The following is a 21,692-nucleotide window of genomic DNA, read 5'->3' as shown; positions in this document are numbered from 1 at the left end:
ACCACCGTCTTGTCCAATTCTTGCAAGTGCACAGTGTTTTTAGTGACGTCTGATGGTTCTCACCTCTAAATCAGAGTAATTATCCATATGTTGCTCTAGCATTTACTGGGCACTAGATGTCCTCCTTGAGTTGATGTACTGAGTGTATTGAATCCTGCAGGGATGTATCAAAATACAATATTTCCTGAAAGCCTTGCTGAGCCCATCATGTCATTTTGTCCCAATCTGATCTGTCATTTGTTATGTGTCTTCATTGTGAAACACTGTAAATTTGTTTTGATTAGTGCTATATCCAATCAGTGTCCACTTCATTAGGTCCACCTGTACAGTCTAATGCAGTTCAATACAACAGCTCTGCCATAACTTCTACTTTTTAAGAAAGTTTACAATATTCAGTTTGTGTTGACATTGTGGAGAATGTGTAAATTTAATTCTATGTTTATTATTGAGATTGTAGTTTGCAGAGTTCTTGTACTGGACTATATTATACTGAGAGGTGTTTCCATTTTTTTGTCCTCATTGTTTATATACATAAGGGGGGGACAGAATAGTAGAAACAGCTCTCAATAAAATGCAGTCCAGTACAACAGCACCACTAACATGAGCTCAATGCCAAACATAGAAGTGAATGAACACCTCTATTATTATGACAAAAAGAAAGCCTGAATATTATAGACATCATAAAAGTAAACTTTATGGCAGAACAGTTGCATTGGATTGTATTAGATTATACAGGTACACCTAATAAAGTGGCCACTGAGTGTAGATTGTGGCCTTTGATCTGAGTGGGAAATCACTGACATGGGGTGGGGATATGGTTAGCAGATCTGTTGCCAGTTTAGATGATGGAGAATGAAAGGGAACCTGAAAATAAAACTGGCTCTTTTAGATTTGTACGCAAGTCTTGGTCAGTGCTTACTTCCACAAATCTTAGTATCACAGAAAACTTTTACAGTTGTTTTACTCCCTTCTTGTTAAAAGCTAGCAGAACATGGAATTGCAGTCACGCACACTGCGGTCATACATCATTTTGCATTCTGTCATCCACATTTATGATTTCCTTGTCCATTATACTGCTCTGTGGGTTAGAAGTCCAGTGACCAGAAGTCAATTAATTGACAGTTAACAGCCAACTCACGGTAATACTTTGTTTTTCACTGTGGTAGGAAAACATCCTTACAGCCACAGGCCTGCGCACACTCACACAAACACACACAGACACCATCAATTAGCCATGTGAGCCAGTGTCATCTTGGCTGTGTGAGTTGAAGAAAGACAGTTTATCCAGGTAGGTGAGAGCCTTGCAGGCCACCAGGCCATAGTAAGTCTCTAACAGTGAGCATTTTCTTTCCTCTTGCCCCAGGTCTGCCCACACTGTACCCAGTTCCTCACTCCCTATCCCTGCTGAGCTGAACAGATAGCGGTAGCAGCAAGCATTGTAGCGGATGTGCTTGTCCCCTGAGAACCTGGCACTGTGGGTTGGCGTCACACCAGCCCTCTGGGCACAAAGGCCAACAAAAACATCAGCTGGCACAGGTGCATGGACTAAAGCAGATGCTACATAGACTTTTCGGACCACATCCTGAGATAAAACGTAGGCGGTCCCATCGCAGTAATCAGGGAGATACTTTTCAGGGTAGAGGGTTGGAGGCAGGTAACCAGGGCTAGTGGGATCACGATCAGGGGAGGCTCTCTGGATCACCCTACCGAGGTAGAGGTCCTCAGGGTGCCTGTGTAGACCCAGCAGATAGGCTCCGAGGGTGGGCAGGTTGACAAACACAGAGTCTTTGGTCAGCAGGACAAAGCGTGCCACAGGGCAAATGGTGACCACCCACCGAAGGGCCAGCAGTGTCCTCTCTGTTGCGCTGCGGAGGGAGGAGTCAGCTACTGCGTGACCCTGGATCATGTCACCATAATGATCAGACTCTTTCATGAGAATCTCTTGTGCAGTTGAGGTCTGGGTTGATCCTAAAAAGAAAAGAACCTGTACAGGAAACCCTTGGATGTGTGTCTTGTTGGCCCAGGACTTCCTGACTGCATCTCTCTGGGTGACATTGGCTGGGGAGCTGAAGATGAGAGTGAGGAGGAAGAGATCAGAGTTTCGGCAGGCATGAGGGTTAGCGATGGGGTAGGCCTGGGACACATTCTCCCTGGCACTGCTCAGGTCCAGTTTCCTTGCCTTCTCCCTGACATCAACAACCATAGCATCAGTATAGACCCCTGGAGTAGGCTGGAGGAGGTACTCCTCAACAAAGTCTGCTCCAAACAACAGAGCGTGGAAGAGCACCACATTGAAGAGCAGGAAACACCACTGGTGAGTGCGCAGCTTGCAAAGACAGAACTGGAACAGAGCACAGAAAGTGAGAGAAAGACTGAATTTTCATGAAACTATTTGCATTACATGAGGTCTGTCTCAACTCAGTAAATCATTGCTACTGTGCAGTAATTTGTTTGGCAATCAGATTAATGAATAGTAAGTGATGGTGGTTATTAAAATTAAAGCCATCTATAATCATCTTTTGATGAGCAACAAAGAATTGACACAGTACCTGCATGATACCTGCTCCTGCCTTGTTGTTTCTCTTTGTGAAGTAGTACACACCCAGCGGTAGGTGACCAAGAGATCTCCTGTCTTGGTCAGGTCTGCAGCAACACTAGCTGATAGACAGGGTTTCCACTGCCAGGAAATTCTAGGAGCAGGTAACTTTACACCCCAACCCCAAGTCATGTGGCCAATCAAGAAAACAGTATCCTGCAGCACACATACAACATTAATGACGTGAACAAGGAGGAAAGTTAGATAATATCACGCTGAACAAAACCCATCACTCTCATTTGCATCAGTTTTCAGCCTTGTTTTTCTAACTAGAGCAGAAATATTCTGAGTGATTAAGGGTGGCATATAGACATATAGATGCTGGAAATGCCGCTGTGGGAGACGGTGCTACTGCTGCTGCTGGTATGGTGTTACGTATCATGGTCTCTGTATTGCCTGCAGTTTGGATCATCATTGGTATAGGTGAAAGGTGAGGTATATAGTCTTTTCAGGCAAGGCTAACACATTTTGAGTCTTCTAGTGTTTGTGGACATACAAACTGATACACATTTTGTGTTATGATATTCTCCTTGTTGTCTCTTGCTCTGACATTACAGCATGGGTCAAAGAGGTCAAACATGCTCTTGAACTTGAAACTGTAGGACTTGAAACAGCCGTGACTGGGGGACCTGAAGCAGCATGGCGGTGGAGAGCACTGTCTAACACACTGGTCCAAAGTCTCCCTTCGATGTTCAGCTGGGTTGAGATCTGGGATAATAATGTTTCATCATAGGATAAAAGTGATCTCTAAGACTAGCTTTGTACTGATTTGCAATGAGCCTTCCCACTAAGGAGACAAGTGGATTCAAACCATCGCAGGGACAATAACTCCCCGAAGATAACAGAACCACCCTAAACCTAACCCTCCCCCAACCCCCTCACTGTACGGGTCCAACATTCAGGCCTGTAGCTCTCTTTTGGTGAGCTCACAACACATGCACTCACCCACTTGATGTCCAGAATATGGAGAAGGATGACTCATCTGACCACATCATGTTTTCCCACATCTCTGTTGACCAGGGCCTATGGTTTCTGCACCACTGAGCTCTCAAATGCACATCTGTCTTTGTAATGAGGGGTTTATGTACTGCAGACCTACTATAATATCCCTCTCTAGTATCTTTTGGAAGAATGGAGTCACATCTCTTCCAGAAACTTGTTGTATCTGTGCCAAGGAGCATCGAAGCTGTTCTGGCGGCTCACGGTGGCCTATTATCTTACCAAGACACTTTATGTTGTTTTCTTGTCATCCATTTGTATGTGTATATGTCTGTCCACTTCCAAGAACTCGTGATTCGTTAAAGGCACAGTATGTAATTTTATGATATTTTAGAACCATCCAGCAGCTTCCGCCTGTCTCTGTCTGTATAGAGACTCAGTTTCAATGGCATTTCTTTTATCATAGTTAGAGGTTGTATTTTTATATCACAACAAAATTTATGTTAGTACATAAATTTAGTAATGTTTAAAAGAGCTGCAAGAAATATCAAGTCAAGCAACAACCATCACTCATTCTTGGGAATTTGGATAAAACAGGTTTTAATTTTAAGAAAAAAAAAGTGAGTGAAGGTATATCTGAAGGTATATTGTTATAGGCCAAGGTCTTGGCTGTTCAGCAATGTACCGGTGCAACTTTCTCATTTTGCATTTTTTCCATAAAATAGGCGTTTTTCCAGTTTTTAGGCTACTTTGTTTTTGTCAACACCGTCACCGTAATGTTTCTTTTTATTTGAAAAACATATTTTTGTATTAAAAGAGATTATTACTTAAATAACTCAACAGCACCAAAGAAACATATTGTACGTTTATTCATTTAAAACATGAATATGTGGGACACATTTTGAGCAACCACAAAATAATAGTAAATATTGTTCAAAACTCATCGTTTGTAGTTTTTAATACATATTATGATGTACTCTTTCATGTGGTAAATATATTATTCAATGAAATTATTACTTTTTGTTGTTTTAATCAAGTTGAAATGATTATCTCCTATCCGAAGACAACTGGTTTTGTAGGCCATGGGCCAACATATAATCATTAAATTAATAAAAATTAAAAATAAACCTATAAAAGAACCTTACAAATGTGCAAAGGACCCCCTGATTATGCCCTTGATTCTTTTTATTCATTAAAATGTTGTTAATTTCCAACAGAAATAGCATTTTTCTTAGTGGGACATGATTTATCCAAATTCCCAAGAATCAGTGTCATAGCAAACATGGCTAACATACATACAACATACATTTGTTTAGGCAACATACTGTACATGCAACAAATCATAATGGTCACATAAGTCGGGCATGACAGAACTGCTAATAGCACTCCATATACTAACGCTGCCTAACGCAACTGATATCAGCCTGGCTATGTGTTGAGTGTCAGGAATCAGGGGTTCCCCAAAACAAAACAAAGGGGACAGGTTGAATTTGAAGTGTGTTATTGTGCAATTTAATTGTATTTGTGTGAATAATAGTGTAATAATTTGATTCTTTGTTTCAATTTGTGTTGATATACAAAAATTTGTTTCTATCTGTCTTTGCTACTTCTTTTATGGGTTATGGGTCTTATTTTTGTATATAATTTTATATTCATATAGTTGTAAATGTTGGAATCAATTCATCTGGCTTTTTCCAAATATCTGAGTAATATCTTACGGGGGGTAGTGAGGCAGATAGCTGTCGTTTGACTGTACCTTTAGGCTACTAGCTGGAATGGGTCATTTGAACGATGGTGGCAGGCTCCTGTAGAGGGAGCCAAAGAGTCGGTGAAAGGCAGCCACACGCATACAAGCGCCTGCCCGGAAACACAACAGAAGAGCGCCCCAGGTCTCGCGAGATCTGGCGACACATTTGACAACACTTCTGATACGCTGCTGTGGACTCTCCGCCAAACATTGAACGTCATGGCTGCCTCTATAGAGAGCCTGCTGGAGGAAATCTCCAGTGCTGAGGACCCAACTGAGGAGCTGCAAAACTTGAAAACAGCCGTGTTATCGACACCCGTGAGCGCTCTGAGGGATTCACTGAGAGGACAGCGTCTCGGCGTGGTCTTTTCTCTGTTGAACACAAATGAAAGGTTGTGTTTTTGCACAGTGCTCGTCTCACAAATGCTATCGTTAGCTTGGACGTTACTGCTGAGTCAGTCAGTCTCTCATGTTAGTAGTTACACTAGTTAAGAAAACGAAACTGAACTGGCTGAACTGGATGCCTGCTCATTACTGAAGCTCTTTGCTGGTTGCTAAAGTGGCTAAAAGGCATTTGTTGGAAGGCAGTGTTGTCTTCACTGTTTACAATGGCGCGTCAACGCCCAGTTAGTTTCTAATGTGACTTGCTTTCCCAGGGAGCAGATAGAGTTATGTGTGGACATCCTGGATCGCATGCTGATGGCCTTCAGCCCCGTGGACCTGGCCCACAACTTCAGAGTGGAGCTGCATGGAGGTCTGACCCATCCCAATGATACTGTGAAGATACTGGCACTGACACAGGTAGCCTGTCTCCTTCCTCCAGTCTCTGTCTCTCCCTCTTAGTCACACACACACATTTACACACACCTGGCCATGTTAATCCTATGTTTTCTGTCAGATTGGTAGGATGGTGGAGCACCCTGACGCTGTCACCGAAATCCTCGAGAACCACGACATTCTCCGAGAGGTCATCCGCTGCATCGGAGGAGAGAAGATTGCCGTAGCTAAACAGGTGGGTGTGATTTTGACTGATGTGTCGTGTCAGTCATCTGGGGATGCTCGTCAGATTATAATTTGTAATCTAAATGCAATGATTTCTCTCCTTTGCAGGCCATTAACTCCTTATCCAAGCTCAGTCACTCAAAGCCTGGCTTAGACACACTGTTCCGGAGCGACCTGCTGAAAGTCATGAAAGATGTGATGGCTACAAGTGACATCATCCGATACAGAATATATGAGGTACTTTTTTTCCGGCCCATCCCTTTTGTTTGTTTTGTTTTGGGGAATCCGCGCACACACACACATAGCCAGGCTGATGTCAGCTGCATGGGACAGCTCTAGTGTGTAGAGTCTGTTATTAGCTGGCAAGACACACACATTTCAAGTTGTGGAAAGCCTGGACTCAGTCAGTCAGGAATTTAACACGTTTTTGTTTAGTGTGTTGATAAGTCATTTTTTTTAAATTAGCTGTGGTACTGGTGAGAAACTGGGATTCATTTATATTAAAGTAATAATTCATTGTGTAATAATTTAATAATAATGACCTACTTGGCACTGTATTTCCTTCTCTCTGCGGTCTTTCAAAGATTTCTTCAGTTTTTTCCCTAATTCGCTTCAGGGGTTTTGTGGAAGTGTTTTCTCGCCTTCGTGAGGGTTTAGGTGAGGGGGTGTTGTTCTGTTTTCTATGAGCTGCGGGCCTGTAAAGCCTTTTCCAATCATAACAGTGATTAAGCGTTTTAAATAAACTTGAATTATTCATTTATGTTAGTTGAGTTTGCTGTCATGCAACTGAAGGTTAGTGGATGACTGTAGTCCTTGAGGTCTGAAGTTTCCCCACTTATGAGCTTTTTGTTTTTATAAAGTCATCCTGCAATTAGCTGGCAGGCACTGTAATCAGCAAGTCAATTGCAATGGGCTGTAGCAATCAGCCCCATGAATGTAGGCATGATTACTTTTTAATATGCACAGCTATTTTTTTTTTTTTTTATTTATAGTTAACAGCCCTAAAACCATAACTTCATATAATTTGAATATCATAGAGGCAACAAGGTTGTCAGGAGCAGAAATTGTTCTCATGCACATTTTATCAGCCAGTGCACTCCTCTCTCAAAGTCAGCAAGAAACCAACCCCAAAATCTCCCCAGTGTTTCTGTTGGAGCTGTTTTTCTTTTCTTACCCATCTGAAGGAATAAATGTGTGCTTCTCAGTGGGAAAGATGGTTCCATGCACTTAATGTTAAAAAAACAAAATAAATAAATAAAACTGGTGCATATAAATAACATCAGTTTCAAACTGATAACCTGAATACTCACTTGTTTTTCTTTGCCTTTGCAGCTGATGGTTGACATCTCCTCTGTGTCTGCTGTTTCCCTCGGTTACTGTGCAAACAGCAGTTTCATCTCTCAGCTGCTGAGCGAGCTGACAGGAGATGATATATTGATCAGGTAATGAGATGGATTTTACACACAAAAATACACAAATATGCGGATGGTATGTAGCAGCTAAAAATATCTTACCCAATGGAAAATATGTACTAATAATTGCTACATGTTAAAAAGAGTTTGCCTGGCTGACTTTCTGCAGCTTTCAAAGTCAAAGCTGTTAACTGGTGTCTGTTTGTTCTCCAGGGCCACAGCCATTGAGATGGTCACCACTTTAGCGCACAGTCAGCATGGCCGGCAGTACTTGGCCCAACAGGGAATAATGGACAAGATCTCCAACATGATCCGAGGAGCGGACACGGACCCGTTTTCCTCCCTCTACCTTCCCGGTGAGTCGCTGTAGAAAACTGCACTAACAAGATACAGCAGATTCATTCTAATTCATCCTGCCGTCCTCAGATTCTCAGTTATTTCTCAGTTATTTTAGCCCTTTTGTTTTTTGGTCTCTGCCATTTATCAGCCCCAGATCAAGAAGTAAGGCTGTTGATACATGTGCTTTTGTCTGCTGTGTTGAGGAATAGTGTAATGCTACGTTTCAGAGTAAGGAGTGCAGCAGTACGCCACAAACCTGTTTAAAAAAAAAAAATAAAACTCTTCAGATTGTCCACTGACACTCTCCAACACATTTTCAGTATTTGAAGAAATATTGTTTTCAAATCAGTGGTTATAAATTTTCCTTTCTTCTTTCAGTAATTATATTCACTTCATGTACTTTTACTTGTTTGCTTCATAGGTTATTCAGGGTAGATATAGGCTTAGGACAGGAGTGTCAGATACATTTCAAATAGCAATTTTTGTTTGTTCTAACAGTTTCCATCACTATTTAGGTGTTTTTATGGATTTTACTTTACGTGCAGAAAAATTGAAGCGACGACCAAAACAATTTTTTGATAAGACACATGCTTGTAATGATATAGCTGCATGTCAGAGTTGTTTGAATTACTGATGTGCATGCAATAGATGATACTACAATAGTGTGTGTATTGTAGCAACTATGAGCAGGTCTTGTGTGATACCAGGTATTTGACACTGAGGGGGCACAAACATGTGTGAAGATGGAGCAAACCCTCATACACCCCTACCGAACATCCCTAGTGCACAAGGGATGTTTGGTGTTCATTTCAGTGTGTCCTTGTGTACTGTATTAAAACCTGTTTGTTCTGACTTTAATAGTGTGAATATTACTCATGTAGGCTTGGTGAAGTTTTTTGGGAACCTGGCCATCATGGACAGTCCCCAGCAGGTGTGTGAAACCTACCCAGCCTTCCAGAACAAGGTGTTTGAGATGGCTCTCGACCCAGACCCTGTGATGATCGGCGTCGCTCTGGACACTTTGGGCCTGCTTGGGTCCACCGTGGAAGGCAAACAGGTCCTGCAGAAAACGGGTTAGTTTGGATATGCCTCACCACATGATTACAGCTCTATTTTCACATCGGCGTTAAGCCGGCGTTAGGCACCAACCAGGTTTAACACTAGTGAGTTGCAAATTTTGCCTGCTATTAAACCAGTCCTGGCCGTTTTCATCGGTTTGAGATTTTCATGGTCTAAACTGAACTCCCCAGAGCCGAGGTGAGTATCTCTTCCATTAGAAAATGCCAGTGTGCGTCATGTAGCAGGGAGTTCACTGTTTTAAAGGAGATTGGAGAAGCCTTTTTGATCGGCCTTTGCTGATGTCCGGCCAAACTCCACCAGTTAATAATGTATTCCTCCTACTAGTGGCGTTAACTCTTGTGCCAGGCCCCTCTCCCAAGATAACACCAGTGTTGAAAACTGCAAAAATAAGTTTGCCACACCCCAGAGAGGACATCGCCAGGTTTTAATGCCCAGCACTTTGCTATGAAAATTGGGCTTTAAATGCTCCATACACTTGTAATGAGTTACGCAGTGATAAACTAAGCTGTACTTCATTGTAGTCTAATTGGAAAAGAGCGACATCAAGACCACAGAGCCAAAAAATCAGCGTCCCCTGTCAGAATTATTAGATTAGCTTTTACTGTAACGTAATTAATTATATGTGCTCTGTATTCTGTGATTACATTGTCTTTTTTTTTTTTAACTGATTCCCTCTATGTATCCTCAGGAGAGAAGTTTAAGGCGGTGTTGTTAAGAATGAGCCACCTGGCCGGCTCTGGGGCCACAGAGCTCAGAGTACGCAGCTTGGAGGCCATCTCACAGCTGTTAACTCTGCAGGTGTGTATGTGGGAACAAAAGGCCACTGTCCTCTGCATCCGATGTGTGTGTGCAGTGTATCTCCTCTATATCGTGTCTGCGTCGGTCACATCAGGATGGGTTCAGCAGTGTTTACAGCACAGATGCAGCAACCGCCAGCTACTTTAGTTTGAGGTGTCTTTCTTCAGTTTTTGTTATGGGTGTTTTGTGCATCATCCAGCTTCTGTGTTTTTTTTTTTGAAATCATTTAATTGATCTACCCCCTGCGATTCAGTTTCTTTCAGTCAGTACCTTCAGTCTGGACACTGAACTCCTGGTACGCATTCACAGAGTTGACAAGACAGACAGCTTGGCTATAGAGCAATCATATGCAGACCAAAATAATAATAATGATGAAAAAAAGGCAAATAGTCTGTCATGACTCATTTATTAGTGTCAAGCAGGAAACTGAAATTTTGGCAGAATGAATAAAGAGATCACGAAATATATTCATTTACTTTGACATGTGCAAAGTAGTGTTTTTCATCCATTAAAAAATATAACCGATCATCAGAAAATGCCATGTGGCTCCTGACCAGTTTCCTAGCTAATGTTTTATTCAGTGTTTTCGTCAGTGGATTAAAACACTTGTTTGTTGCCTGTGTGTCAGCCCTGCACATGCACGTTTAAAAACTTGATCAGGATGCATGTGCTGAACTTTGGCCTCTTGTGTTTGTGCCTTTGAATACTGTCTGCAAAAAAGTTTGTTGTGCTTAATCATGTTATAAATCTGCAATGCTGATGTGGTTTTATGTTCCAGACAGAGCAGCAAACAGAAGACCTTTTGGCTCTGACGGAGTCCTGGTTCCACCTTTTGTCTAACCATCCCATGGACATGATCTGCAACATCAGCACACAGCCTTTCCCTGAGCTACACTGTGGGGCTCTGCACATTTTCACTGTGAGCACTGAGCCGCTTCAGAGACCCAAACACAGCACACTTATGCCCTCCCTGTGACCCCTCAGTCACCTGTAAAGCAGCCGCACTGAAATATTAGGTCTTCGTTTAAAGGGAAAAAGGAAGGTGGCGCCATTGTTTGTCTAATTCCTGAAGTGAATGATGGAGCTCTTAATAGTAGTCAAAGTCACAGGAAATACGACTGTACAGAGTATGTTGGCAAATGATTTGTCACCAACATGTTGAACTGTGGCATTTTACCCAGTACCTCGGTTTATTGCAATTGCAATAAGGAACATAAATTGGGAACATAAATTACATAGAATTTGTAGTTTTTAATTGATTAGCCCACAGCACACACTCGGCACATATTCTGCACTTGACCTTGAAGTGATTGTCTCCAACATCATGAAATTTGATTATATACTCATTGTTTTATACCCACTACCAGTTAAAATGTATCCAATTCAGGAGGTAAGGACAGGGTGTTAATGTTATGTGTGAGTGTGAGTAAGTTTACATTCATCAGCAACACTAAAATGGGAATATTTGTTTCCTCGCGAATATGTAATTGTTTATGATTGTGTGTGTGTTCCAGGCCATTGCGACCCAGCCATGGGGTCAGAAGTTGATGATCAGCACTCCAGGTTTCATGGAGTTCATTGTGGACCGCTCAACAGGACAAACCAAGGAGGCCAAGGATGCAAAGTTTGAACTGGTGGGGGAACTTGTGAGTTCATCGACGGCAGCAGAGATACTGGGCAGCCAGCATTATCTGCGTCTCAAGACTTACCTGAAAGAAGGACCTTACTATGTTTCCGCAGTGGCCTCCGTCAGCACAGAGGGAGCGGACTGATTACAACAACCTCAGTTTCTCTTCACGGGTCTCTAGGGAATGCTTAAGTAATGGTAATGGTGTTGAACTAGCCATGGGTTAATATTTTGTTATGCTCTGCTGTGATCAACTAACATGCCAACAAGATTTATCACAGATGGTGTTAAGTAGCTGTCCAGTTGTTTTTAACTGGATTGAGTTTTCTATATTCATCAACAAATATGTTAAAAATGTTATAATACTTGGGAATTAATTGGAGATAGCAATATGGTTCAACAAAATATTTCATCAACTCGGCTCCATCAAGAATAACTAAAGTGTTAGTGGTTATCTGGAAGTGATTAGGCACAAATGAGAATGAATCTTAATTTCTTGCTATACTGTGAAGTTATATTAAGTCTATAATTTCTCTGCCATTATTTTATCTGCACAGTTTAATAAGTTAGGCTTTCCTGGGTGGATGTTCCCGGGGCATATCCACATATCCAATCATCTTCTGTTATCTTGCTTTATTCTCATGGGCACATGTCCAATGCCTGTATCAGATTCATTAATGTCTTTACATTCCCAGTATTATTGAAACATTAATTATTGATACTCCAAAAGTGAAAAATAAGCCATCATTCATATTTATGATTAACCATGTTCCCCAAGTAAAATGGAGAGCTATCCTATGTTATATTTAAATTATTAGGAATAAATTTGTGGTTCATGCAGTAATTCACAATTAGTAAGTACACTTACACTGTGCAACAGTGATCATGTCACTGTGTAGAGGAGAAGACAGTAGCTGCTGAAACGTACTGGGGAATGTTAACACATGTTTAGTTACTGAGTCCTTACCAGGTGCTTAAGCAATAATAACAATAATAATAAAAAAAAAAAAGTGAAATAGTACATGCCAATCTGTACTTACAAACCACATCAGCAGTTACACAGGCTGAAGTTTTCACAGTGAGATATCTTTCAAATGAAACAGGGCTGGACCAAAAATGCAGACTACCCATTTTGCTAAACTCTTTAGATGTTTGATTTTTTTGTGTTGAAAAGTGAAGGTTTTTATTAAAGTGGATGCACACTGACAAAATATGCACTTGATTCATTTTTATGTCATACTTTGTGTTGCCTAGCAGAGGTGGACCCTGAGTGGATCACTGGAAGCTACGTTGTAAGGAACTTCAATCTTGGGTGAACCTTAAAAAGTGTTTTACACTGATCCAGTTCTCTCTCGCTGTACAGACATGTCATTGCCATAATTTAGAATTATGCAAAAACTAGTATAATTTTTGCATCAGCATATAGCAACGGAGTGAGGGCTGCATTTACTCCTGTTGTGTGTTAGTCTGTGCCAGTCTTCCTGTCTCTCTTGTGGGGATAAAAGCTATTCTGTCGCTGCTTCTCTCCCGAACACCCACCCCATGTCAGTCAACACTGGGTCAGTGCCGGCTTGACCCTGGGATCTGAGGAAAGAGTTTATCCTGGTAGGTGTGAACCTTGCAGGCTGTGAAACCACAGTAGGGCTCTTTTGTTCCCATCACCCTAACTCGATACCCAGCAGATCCTTGTTGAGCTCAATAGATAGCAGGAGCAGACAGAGTCGAAGCAGATGTAATTCTCTGCTAACAGCCTGGCACTTTGGGGCGATTACCACACCAGTCTCCTCTGAGTACAAAGACCCACCAAATTATTAACTGGCTTAGAGGCATGGACTACCGACCGATGCTATACTCACACTCTCAGGACACACGCTGGGGCAGAACACAGGCTTTCTCAGCCCAGTATCACAAAAGCGATCGTTGGGGATAGGTGAGCATGGATGGGCAGCTGTCACAGTGAAGGCAGTCTCCGTGGACGCAGAGGATGGCGCCTTAGAGTGAGGACCCAAAAGCTGCTTGACCCTGAACCGTGTTGGCATGGTGACCACAGGCGTCCTCGCTATGGCCTCTTGCACCACGAAGATCTGGCCTGGTCCCTGGAGGAACACCGCACTGTGAAGCGCTGGGTGTTGAGCCGAGGTTTGTTGTGATGCTCAAGTCTAGAGTGAGGAGGAATGGGGAAGGAAGCCTCTCCTAACTCACTGAACCAGTGCTGATGAGCAGCTATTTGTTTTAAATATATTATAGAATATATTACAAAACTCAGAACTGCTCACAAGAACTGCTCAGTTAGATCAGGAGATGCCTTTTTTATGTCAAGGACCCCCAAAATACATTGACAATAGTCCACGGACCCCCACTAACACAATTTTGCCCAATTGCTAAGAAAACTTGTTCAGTTTGAAGAAGAAAAAAGTTGGTAGTCCATACAGCCAAGCTGATCAAAGTAGGATGACTGTAAATTTCCAAACAAATCAAAATGGATATTCTTATAATACATTCCTTGTTGTTCTGACTTCCAGAAAATGTCACAGAGATTCATTTAGTCTATTGCTCCTTTTAGTGGGAACCCCCTGTAACCATCTCGGGGACCCCATTTTGAAATCCACCAAATTAGACGATGAGCTACTGCAAGATTCCAGGATGGTCCACTTATAATTAAACTATTCATGCTGTAATGGGAGAGTGTAATTAGCAGGGTGCTCAGGCCACGCTATGCAAATATGAGATTATTTCTGGTGAACTTGTAAATGACAGACCTATCTGTATGCAGCTTCTGCTATCCACAGACGTCAGTGGGACTGTGTAAACCATAAATCTGACAATGGAGACAGAGGAGAAATGGAATAAATTGAGATCTTGAGCTAAGCATCAATTCAAAGCAAAATTTTGAGAGAGAGGGAGAAAATAAAGCTTATTAAAAAAAAAAAAAAAAAAGTAATGTCATATTTTGGTGGTTTTAAAGATGTTCAGTTGCATGATGCCCACTGGACTTGTTTTCTAGCTGCACAGAAACCAGAAGCCAATGGATCTGCAGACAGGGAACAGACTGAAGCCTATTGTGAGCAAAAACAACAGCCAAACTGAGGAAAAAAAACATGTATTTTCACCTCCTGTCACTACCCATCAATCATGGAACCAGATTTGCCATAATTTATTTGCTTTGTTTTACACACATCCATGGCTGTTTATCCATCCATAGAGACCAGAATTCAGTTTCAGATGTTGGCAACCTTTTGCCATTTGGCATTTTCAGTTTTCAAAGTACTTCTAAATGTTTATGCATTTCATTAGGAATGTATGTTAGTAGGTAAACATGTATTTCAGTATTTCAGTATATTTTAAAATTCAATTTTTCACTCGTTAAATGTCATTGATAATTATAAGACATACTCATAATGCTCTAACTTATTCCCAGTGGTAGCAGTGTTCATGTCTTTTTAAAGGACCCCTCTGTCATGGACTGCTTTGTATAATGTACAGATATAAAATTATGTATCTTCACCTACTTAATGCATTTTTCTGATTTATGAATGCCATGATAGTTGGAATAAAACAAGCTCCTTGTTAAGCACAGGATGCCCTCAGTGACCCCAGTGATCAGTCAGGTAATCACACACACACACACACACACACACACACACACACACACCTTTGATAGTGTGTGGCAGGCTGTTAAAGCGGAGCAGGCCTGTGTGATGTGCGCAGAGCCTCTGACGGCTCACATTCACACCCCAGCCGGAGTGATGAGACCCCGAGCCTCCGACAGATGGTGCTAATATCCCTCTGTTGATCAAGAGTTGGGTGATAACTCAACATTTATGTCATTAGGTGTACCCCTCTACCTCAGCAAGGAAGGCTGTCACAACTGCTATGATCACTGCTGAGAGCGTGAAGCTGAGGACAGATCTGTGCCTCGGACGGAGGGATTCACATTACTCCGGACACTGAGGACATTTCCGGTGTCCTGCATTTCTCCATACTTAATCAGCTGATTTCACCAGTTGCCACAGCACTTGTGGCTATCAGGGTAGGAGACTGGCGATTCTTTAACCCCCCCCTAATATCCCTGAAACGCCGCCGGAAGATGCACCTGAAAAGGTGAGGGAGCACACGGGGAGCTGTCTGCCGGGCTTGGAAAAGTGCGCGTTTTTTCTCCGGGAGTCCGCTCCTTGGCAGAGCATCCTCCGATGCAATTAACCGAGGAAGGCGACTTTGTCAAAGGGGACTCAGCACCGACCACCGCAGCTCTTCAGTCCGACGGCACCGCCGGGTCTCCGGCCAAAATGTGCAGTGAATGTTACGTCAATCAGTCATTCGTGTACGATGATGGGACCGCGAACGACCACAAATTACGGTAAGAAAACCCAATAAAACACACACACACACACACACACACACACACACACACACACACACACACACACACACACACACACACACACAAGAAGTAACGAGACTAACTTGTCCATGTCTCATGTGGAGATTTACTAAAACCATAACTAAGTTATTGTTCTGTAACAATAATAATAATAATAATAATAATAATAACATGCACAACAGTGATAGCACAGTGTAATAAATTACATTTCAAATCAATTATGTGTTTGCAATTTCTTCATATTTCTAGTAAGTTTCCATCATGAACGTCATCATTTGTATGATTTGCAGCTGTGGGATTTTCATATTGTGGAATGCGTGTACGTTCATTCAGTGTGTTGTATAGTGCACTCTCAGTGTGTGTGTGTGTGTGTGTGTGTGTGTGTGTGTGTGTGTGTGAGATGAAGGCAAAATTCTCTTCATCACTTTAAACCGCACTCATCTTTTTCTTTCATCACAGATCTGTTGTTTGCCGGCGCTCCATCCATATGCTGCCTGTCACCACTGCTGCGTTCAGCGTTTTTCTTTCTGTCATTCTTTCCTGTTTGCTGTCTCTCTATACATATTGATGTTGCAGTATGGGGACTATCTGTTGTAAATATTGCAGCGTGGTTAGATATCATAATAAATGAACCACTCAGGAAAGCCATAATTCAGCACTGTGTTGTGTTCTCTTGGTATGCCTGCTTTGAATTGTCTGCCTCAAATGACCAAGATGCTCTCCTGTGATCACTGGGATCTGCGTGCTGCTGTTTGCCATTCACTTTTGTATTTGATGTTGCTCGATTGCTCCCACCACACATGGGAAATATACCCTTCATTTATTATTTAGGAAGTTTGGCAAGCACATTATATAGCATGTGTACAGACACAATGGGGGAGAGGGGGAGATGGAGAGGGGAGGATGAAAGATAGAGCAGAGAGAAGTTTGGGACTTTGTTATCCTCAGTTGTTCTCAGATGATATGATCTTCACTTGCTTCTCTCTGTTTTCTCCCCCACATTATCAAGATTTTGTGAAATTCACACTCACGACCGTCAGCGAATCATGTTGGAGAGACCCGAAACAGAAACACACATCTCCAGCCCACAAGAAATATCAGATTAGCCAAGGAAAACACTGATTTTTACACCAGTTCAAGTGTCTTGACTTGCATATTCACTGTTTAAATTGCACGGTTCCACTAACTTGAGCAACCGGGCAACTCCCCAGTGTTGGCATAGAACAGGTGATTAGAGGTGGCTTCAGTTCACCAAATCCTACATCCTACTGAATCAGTATCTTGTTACTAAAGGTGATGCTGCCTTAAAATCAGTGTGGGATGACCAACACCTTATCTGAAAAAAATAAGAGTGCTTGGGTGGGAAAACTGTTAAAGAGATGATGTGAAAACATTGGTGCAATCAAATTAAATTAAACGTTCTTAACTGACAAAAATGCTCATCCATTATGCTGACATCACTCTGAAGTATTGGCTAATGTTACTGCAGCTGGTGGACTTGAACCAAAGTCATGATGACGTATAAAGTCATTCACTTAACCCTGGGGTTTCTGATTCCTCTCATTCCTTCAAGAGACAAACACTGGTTCATCTTCACACGCCCTCTGCTCCCAGGGCCACAGGTAACATCACCCTGTACTGCATTTCCCCCCTTTGCATGTCACTTAAGGGCCTCTCTGGACATGATTGGATAAGGTGTGGATTTAGAAGTGGCATTCGAAACACACTTGCCCCATTCAGCTGATCCAGGTGATTAGAGGCTTTTCCCCCCCCACATTTCCATGCAGCTCATTTTATTTACAATTTAGAATAATCTGAAACCTGGATCGGTGAATGTCGGCAAAGTCCATCTCAAGCTGAATGATTGCATTTGGCTGTCTCTAAATCTGGGTTAAAGCCTTCTTTTCTGACATGCAAGCACTTTCTTACAGCTTGAAGAGATGTAGAATCAGAAACAAAACGTGTTATCGCTTTCTGCATCAGATTAGTACCTGTTTGCATATCAGGCCCCAAAACAAATGTGTTGCTGCTGCTAATTAAGTTATGAATTTTCGTCTCAAATTGCGAGCTGTAAGACACCCGGGGTTGCCAGATATTGCTGATATCTGCTGATGATTAATCTGTCACTGTGGAAGAGTAACACCACTAATTCTTCATTCAGTGTCATCACTCTCCACTTATCTTGTCAAACACCTAACATTCACTGGAATGCATGGAAACTTCTGTTGTCGCTTGTTATCCATAGACATGAATGGACCAACTGTTATGCTCAGCCACAGTTAACTGCATCCTGTGCCTGCGTCTGCAGTAGGATACTGACTCACTTAGTTTGCATGACTTCTCAGATGAACTTACATTGACTGCTTATGCTTTTGTCTGTAAGACTATGAGACATTTTTGGAACAACACTGAACTGCTCATATTTCAGAATATGCTGCAGCCACACAGCTCAGTATCTTTTAGTTGTATGAAGGCTAATTAAACTAATCAATCTGACAGTACAATAATACTGTAAAAAGCATTCTCAAAAAAAAAACATATGAGTGAGTTAACTTTTGCTGTTTTCCTCCTTCCCTACCTCCTCCCTGCCAATCTGCATTCCCTGCTCCTGCATTCTCCTCTCCTCCACATTTCTACTCAACTTTTCTTTATTCCTCCCAACTTCTCTCCCTTTGCCCCCTCCCTCTCCTTCTGCCTTCATGTCCTCTCCTCCTCTTCGCTTTGCGCTCCCTCCTTCAGCTCATCTCCAATGCCCCTCCATACCAAGAGTAACAGCAGCGGGGTCATCCTGGACATCTCCGCTCTTAAATGGAGCAGCAGGAGAGTGAAGTGCCTCCCCTGCCGCCCCGCTTCCGCTTCAGAGATTTGCTGCTGGGGGATCAGAGTTTCCCGAATGATGACAGGTAGGATGCACTGTGGACAAGAGATGATGTACTGAAAAAAAAGGCATTTGGCAGTATCACACACATTGGAAAACATGGGCAAAACTCCTAGACAATTTTTTCAAGCGTGATGAAATTTGTGTATTATGTGGGGCATGTTCAGTTTTAAAGACTTGTATAATTCATTTGTACAGCTGTTAAATTTGTGCTTGTGAAAGAGCAAAGGGCATACGGTGTGTACTGTGCACTGGCAACCATGAAAATCATCATCTGCGCAACAGCAGAGAAGCTCTCTCTGTCCATGGTGCTGAACAAGGCTGGGAGTTTCTATTGAGTTTCTTCCCTTCATCTTCTTCTTCTGTGTGTGTGTGTGTGTGTGTGTGTGTGTGTGTGTGTGTGTTTGTACTTATAAATGCTGCAATAAGGATGCTACCTAGTGAGAACCAGAATGCAATTTTAACCAACAGAATGAGTACATTTTTTTTGGAAATGAGTCCTGATTTCCTCGTCATTTTGGCAAATTCTGGCTTATTAGTTAAGGCTAGGGTTAAGGTTAGAATTAGGTTAAGGAATTAGGTTAAGGTTAAGGTAAGGGTTTGGGTTTGGCATGCATTGGTTATGGCTATGGTAAAGGCTGTAGAAGGCTGTAAAAAAGTAAATGGAAGTCGATATAATGCCATCACAAAGATAGAAAAACAAGAGCATGTGTGTGTGTGTGTGTGTGTGTGTGTGCGTGTGGTGTGTGCTCATATTACAGAACAAATTGCAACCAGACAGCTCAATATCTTTTATCTTTTTTTTGTATAGAGGCCAATTAACCTGGTTGAACACAGTGCTTACAATAGAAAAAAAAAAAAAACACTTAAGCATTGCTCTATTTGCTTCACTCTCAGGTTCATAATGGTTTTGATGTACGTGTGTGAGTGTGTTTGGAGGCTTGGGTGGATGTGGCACACGTTAATTTGAGTGTATTAGAACTTTGAAAATTCCCTCATTATGGTTTGCAACCCATTTTTTGTCAGCAACAAAACTGCGACATAAATCACAATGAAAATCTGCATCATTATCATCCCTTCTGTTATCTACCTCTTGTTATCCCTGCACTGGCTTTCTCCTGTCTCCTCCGTTTCCTTTCCTCTGTTGCCTGTGGGGTCTGATAGGAGAGATCAGTAGCAGTCTGCATTGCTCACTGTTTTTTTTTTTTTTTTTTTTTCTTCACAGTGGTTCTGCTGCAAAAGGGATTTAGATAGTTCTGCTTCTGAAGTCGAAACAGTCAAAAAATAACTGGGAAAAAAAAACCATCCTGCATCCCTTTTTCTGTTATTGCAGTTGTTTCAAGTGAAATCAGTAATCTAGAGCTATGAGCCATTTGCCTTTCACCAAGATACTTTTTGCGTATATCATCTGGAGTTCAATCAGGTGGACCTCATGAGAATGACGATCAAATCTATTTTTAGCTGTGATTGCAGTACCGACAAAACTGTGCTTTGAGATGTTTTTATCATTTGCTTCGTCTATTTGACAAGGAATAACAGTAGCTCTGTCAAAAGCTTTTAGTTAAAGGTGATTTTTTCTTCCTCCTCAGATGTCCTTGTGACAGCCAATGCTTCCTCTTTGATAATGCTGCCAACGTTTACAAGCTCATTTAGAGAGTTATTTTAATTTTCTGTTTTCTCCTTGAATGTGAATCTGTTTGCTGCTCCTGGTGGATAGAGGGGGTTGAGGTGGCTGCCGCTTCAGGCTTGTTATTTAACGCTCAGCCTCTGGGGCTGTGTGTGCCAGCTGCATGGGAACTCACAAATGTCACTGCTCACATCTGCACTGGATAAACCTCATCCATCATTGTGCCAAAGCAGATCTTCACAAACACACACACACATGAACAGAAACACATACACACATATTGAAAGATGCATGCAACCATCAATCTCACCTACACCGCAGACCCGCAGGCAACAAGTCACCTTTTCTTTCCTTCCCTCCTGCCCACTCCTCCATTAGTACCTTCTACATTTATATTCTTTTAGGTCTCAGGCTTTTCTAATATTTCAGTCTCTTATTATCTGTTGCACTTTTCCCTCTCAATGCTTTAATTATTCCATCCATCAAAACTAAAACTAAAACTGCTCTAAAATAAGCAATACATAAGTGCAAAATGCATAAGTGAAAATGTCACAAATTTCGCAGGCAGGAGCTGTGGTGTAAAGGTCTCAGACGTAACTTAGGAGCCATGTTGAGCATCAGACACAAAGACCCTGTGCCAGTGTGGGCGAGGGGTATAAGTGGAATGGGCACTTCCGGTATTCTGAAAAGCACTGACTCACGGAGGAGGTCAGCTATAAATTACTACTTCAGCCACTTCAGATTTACAGAAGAGAAAAAGGTGGGAGGGACAGGGAGGGTCACAGGAGAGAGAGAGAGAGAGAGAGAGAGAGAGAGAGAGAGAGAGAGAAGAAAGTGCCTCCCACATCATTCTTCTTGTTATTTTATTTTACTTTTTTTTTTGGGAGGGAGGGTGTCTTCTCTAATCTCTATGCAAAGCATCTCTCTTCCTCTTTCTCTCTTTTTCACTCTCTCTTTTCTTTGACTTATATTAACAAAACTGCTAAAAAAAAAAAAAAAAAAAAAAAAGCCAAAATATAGAGATCCTCCCCCGTCTTGCTACCTTATAACATACACCTGGAGCAGAAACAGAAAAGGAGAAATATAGACAGTGTGTTCTTGTCGGCTAACATTCATGAGAGCCTCAGATGACACACTTGACTCAGACCTCTGACTCAACTTATGCTGGCAGCTGGCAAACTGTTGAATGCCCTTTTTTTCTAATTGTGCGACCAGACCTATAGCAGATCAATACTTCTCCCGAGGTGAACCGGCTGACGCATTTAG

General features: G+C 41.9%; 2 protein-coding genes across 2 annotated transcripts; one reads left to right on the top strand and one right to left on the bottom strand.

Annotated features, from left to right (window-relative positions):
• Positions 1 to 1,228: 1,228 nt before the first annotated feature.
• On the bottom strand, positions 1,229 to 2,555 carry b3galt9 (beta-1,3-galactosyltransferase 9). The gene is made up of 2 exons (XM_030065871.1): positions 2,550 to 2,555; positions 1,229 to 2,341 (listed from the first exon to the last, which is right to left on the bottom strand). Exons 1-2 carry the CDS (start codon positions 2,553 to 2,555, stop codon positions 1,229 to 1,231), a joined length of 1,119 nt encoding a protein of 372 aa, XP_029921731.1.
• Positions 2,556 to 5,501: 2,946 nt separating this feature from the next.
• psmd5 (proteasome 26S subunit, non-ATPase 5) lies at positions 5,502 to 12,746 on the top strand. Its single transcript, XM_030066102.1, has 10 exons — positions 5,502 to 5,674; positions 5,939 to 6,083; positions 6,181 to 6,294; positions 6,393 to 6,521; positions 7,617 to 7,726; positions 7,910 to 8,052; positions 8,917 to 9,108; positions 9,804 to 9,913; positions 10,692 to 10,832; positions 11,428 to 12,746. Exons 1-10 carry the CDS (start codon positions 5,502 to 5,504, stop codon positions 11,683 to 11,685), a joined length of 1,515 nt encoding a protein of 504 aa, XP_029921962.1. The 3' UTR covers positions 11,686 to 12,746.
• The last annotated feature ends 8,946 nt before the right edge of the window (positions 12,747 to 21,692 follow it).

The sequence above is a fragment of the Myripristis murdjan genome, chromosome 12 (genome assembly GCF_902150065.1).
Source record: "Myripristis murdjan chromosome 12, fMyrMur1.1, whole genome shotgun sequence".
NCBI classification, from domain to species: domain Eukaryota; kingdom Metazoa; phylum Chordata; class Actinopteri; order Holocentriformes; family Holocentridae; genus Myripristis; species Myripristis murdjan.
This window is presented reverse-complemented; position numbering and strand designations above follow the sequence as displayed.

Excerpts from the sequence above, each read along its gene's own strand:
- psmd5 (XM_030066102.1), top strand. The coding sequence starts at position 5,502 with ATGGCTGCCTCTATAGAGAGCCTGCTGGAGGAAATCTCCAGTGCTGAG. Across the intron at positions 6,295-6,392 it reads AGATTGCCGTAGCTAAACAG|GCCATTAACTCCTTATCCAA; the intron begins GTGGGTGTGATT and ends TCTCCTTTGCAG. Across the intron at positions 9,109-9,803 it reads ACAGGTCCTGCAGAAAACGG|GAGAGAAGTTTAAGGCGGTG; the intron begins GTTAGTTTGGAT and ends ATGTATCCTCAG.